Here is a 1913-nt window from a genome sequence, read left to right on the forward strand (position 1 = left end):
TCCCTTCCCTTCCCTTCCCTTCCCTTCCCTTCCCTTCCCTTCCCTTTTTCCTTTCCTTTCCTTTTTTCTTTCCTTTTTTCTTTCCTTCCCTTTCCCTTTCCCTTTTTCCCTTTCCCTTTCCCTTTTTCCCTTTCCCTCTCCTCCCCTCTCCTGGGACCTTCCAGGAGCTGCTGCCAACTGGGAAGGGGGAGGTTTTGTGGTGGTTTTTTTCCCAAGCCAAGCAGCTCCACGGTCTCCACCTCCCAGAAACATCCCTGGCTATGGAAAGAGCAATTCCTTTTCCAAGACATGAGGCAAAAATAGTTCTGCCTGCAGAAAGGCCAAAGGAGTTTCCCCAGCCCTTCCCAGAGCCCCTGGAGCAGCTGGCTGGGAATGAGGGAACACTGCAGGCTCCAAAATTCCCTTTCCCAGCCTGGAAACGGCACTTTTGGCTGCACATTCCAAGGAAAAGAAACGGGGTCTGAGGCAGGAGATGTGTCTTTGTCAGAGCCCAGCAGGGCTCACAGCACCCCTGGAGCATCCCCTGATCCCAGTGTGGGTAAGGATGTCCCTGGGGTGTCCCTGGGGTGTCCCTGTTTCCCTGGAAAGCCAGAGCAGAGGGAAGGGCCCTCACCTGGGTTGGGCTGCAGGTACTCGATGGTCCTGGTGAGCACCTCTGTGACGGCTTTGCTGGTCAGATCCACCTTCTGTGGGGGACATGAGATGAGGGGGGGTCAGCTCGGGGCTCCAGGGACATCCCAGAAGGGTTATCCAGGGATTTGAGGGGTTCCCTCCTCACCTTTTCCATCTCTTTGAAGTCATCGTCGAGCTTGGTCCCCTCGGCCCCTCCGACCTTCTCGCTGACCAGCTGTGGGAACAGAGCACAGGGGAGGATCTTAACCCCTCACATCCCATGGGATAATTCCCAGGGGGGAGGATCTTAACCCCTCACATCCCATGGGATAATTCCCTGGGACACACACAGGGAAGAGGGATGGGCCAGACAGAGCCTGGGAGAGGAAGGAACATCCTGGAACATCCCGGCCTCAGAAAACCCCCCCACGGCTCCCAGTGGGAAGGAGGGCTGGGATTGCACCCCCAGCATTCCCAGGACACACTCAGAGCTCCCTTGAGCCAAGCTGGATGCAGGCAATGGATGGATTCCTTCCTCTCTCCCTTCTCTTTCCCTTCTCCTTCCTTTCCTTCCCTTCCCTCTCCTTTCCTCTCCTTCCCTTTTCCCTTTTCCCAGCCCCGGAGCCTGAGCTCCTGCAGCAATTCCCCCTTGGAATGACTCCTGGGAGAGCTCCAGGCCGTGTCCCCGTGCTGGCTGCCGGAGTAGAGCCTGTTCCTTCCCTGTTTCCCGGGATTTTGCCGGGTGTGAAGGCGAATTCTTGGCTCTGAATGGAGCTGAGAGACACTTGGCTGCCGGGGATTTTTCCAGCTGGAGTTGGAGTTGGAGCCACGTGCTTGGATTTTGGGAGCCAAGAGGCTCCTGCTGGGGGTGAGGAATATCCTGGATGAGGAGGTTTGGGTGGGCAGGAGATGTTTGGGGGTTCACTGGGGCCGTTTTTGGGCTGTTCCTGCCTCTGGAAAGGGAAAGGAGAAAGGAAAGGGGAAAGGGAAGGTTTGGGAAGGGAAGGTTTGGGAAGATTTGGGAAGGGAAGGTTTGGGAAGGTTTGGGAAGGTTTGGGAAGGAAAGGAAAGGAAAGGAAAGGAAAGGAAAGGAAAGGAAAGGAAAAAGGAAAGGAAAAGACCCCCCTTGGATTCCCCCTCCTGTCAGGGAGCTGTAAAGAGCAATTTGGGATTATTTTGCCCCAAATGGCAGCAAAATTCCCCCCCCAGCCCCCCGGAGAGGTGTGGGAAAGGCTCTGGCTCCCAAAACTCCCTGGAATCGTTGCCAGGATTGCTCCTGTTTGTCCCCAAAGCTCCGGAGC

General features: G+C 56.0%; 1 protein-coding gene across 1 annotated transcript in view; it reads right to left on the reverse strand.

The window, feature by feature from the left end:
• The window catches only part of LOC113980187 (endophilin-A2-like), a gene marked incomplete at its 3' end in the record, with an annotated part of 1428 nt that extends 546 nt beyond the window's left edge, over positions 1-882 (reverse strand). Inside the window, exons 1-2 of the mRNA XM_027707417.1 lie at positions 779-882; positions 614-686 (exon numbers count right to left, since the gene is read on the reverse strand). Of these exons, the coding sequence (XP_027563218.1) occupies positions 614-686; positions 779-787 (82 nt within the window). The remainder of the gene's footprint in view (positions 1-613; positions 687-778) is intronic.
• Between the last annotated feature and the right edge of the window lie 1031 nt (positions 883-1913).

The sequence above is a fragment of the Neopelma chrysocephalum genome, unplaced genomic scaffold (genome assembly GCF_003984885.1).
Source record: "Neopelma chrysocephalum unplaced genomic scaffold, ASM398488v2 Primary Assembly neopelma1_92928, whole genome shotgun sequence".
Classification (NCBI taxonomy): Eukaryota; Metazoa; Chordata; class Aves; order Passeriformes; family Pipridae; genus Neopelma; species Neopelma chrysocephalum.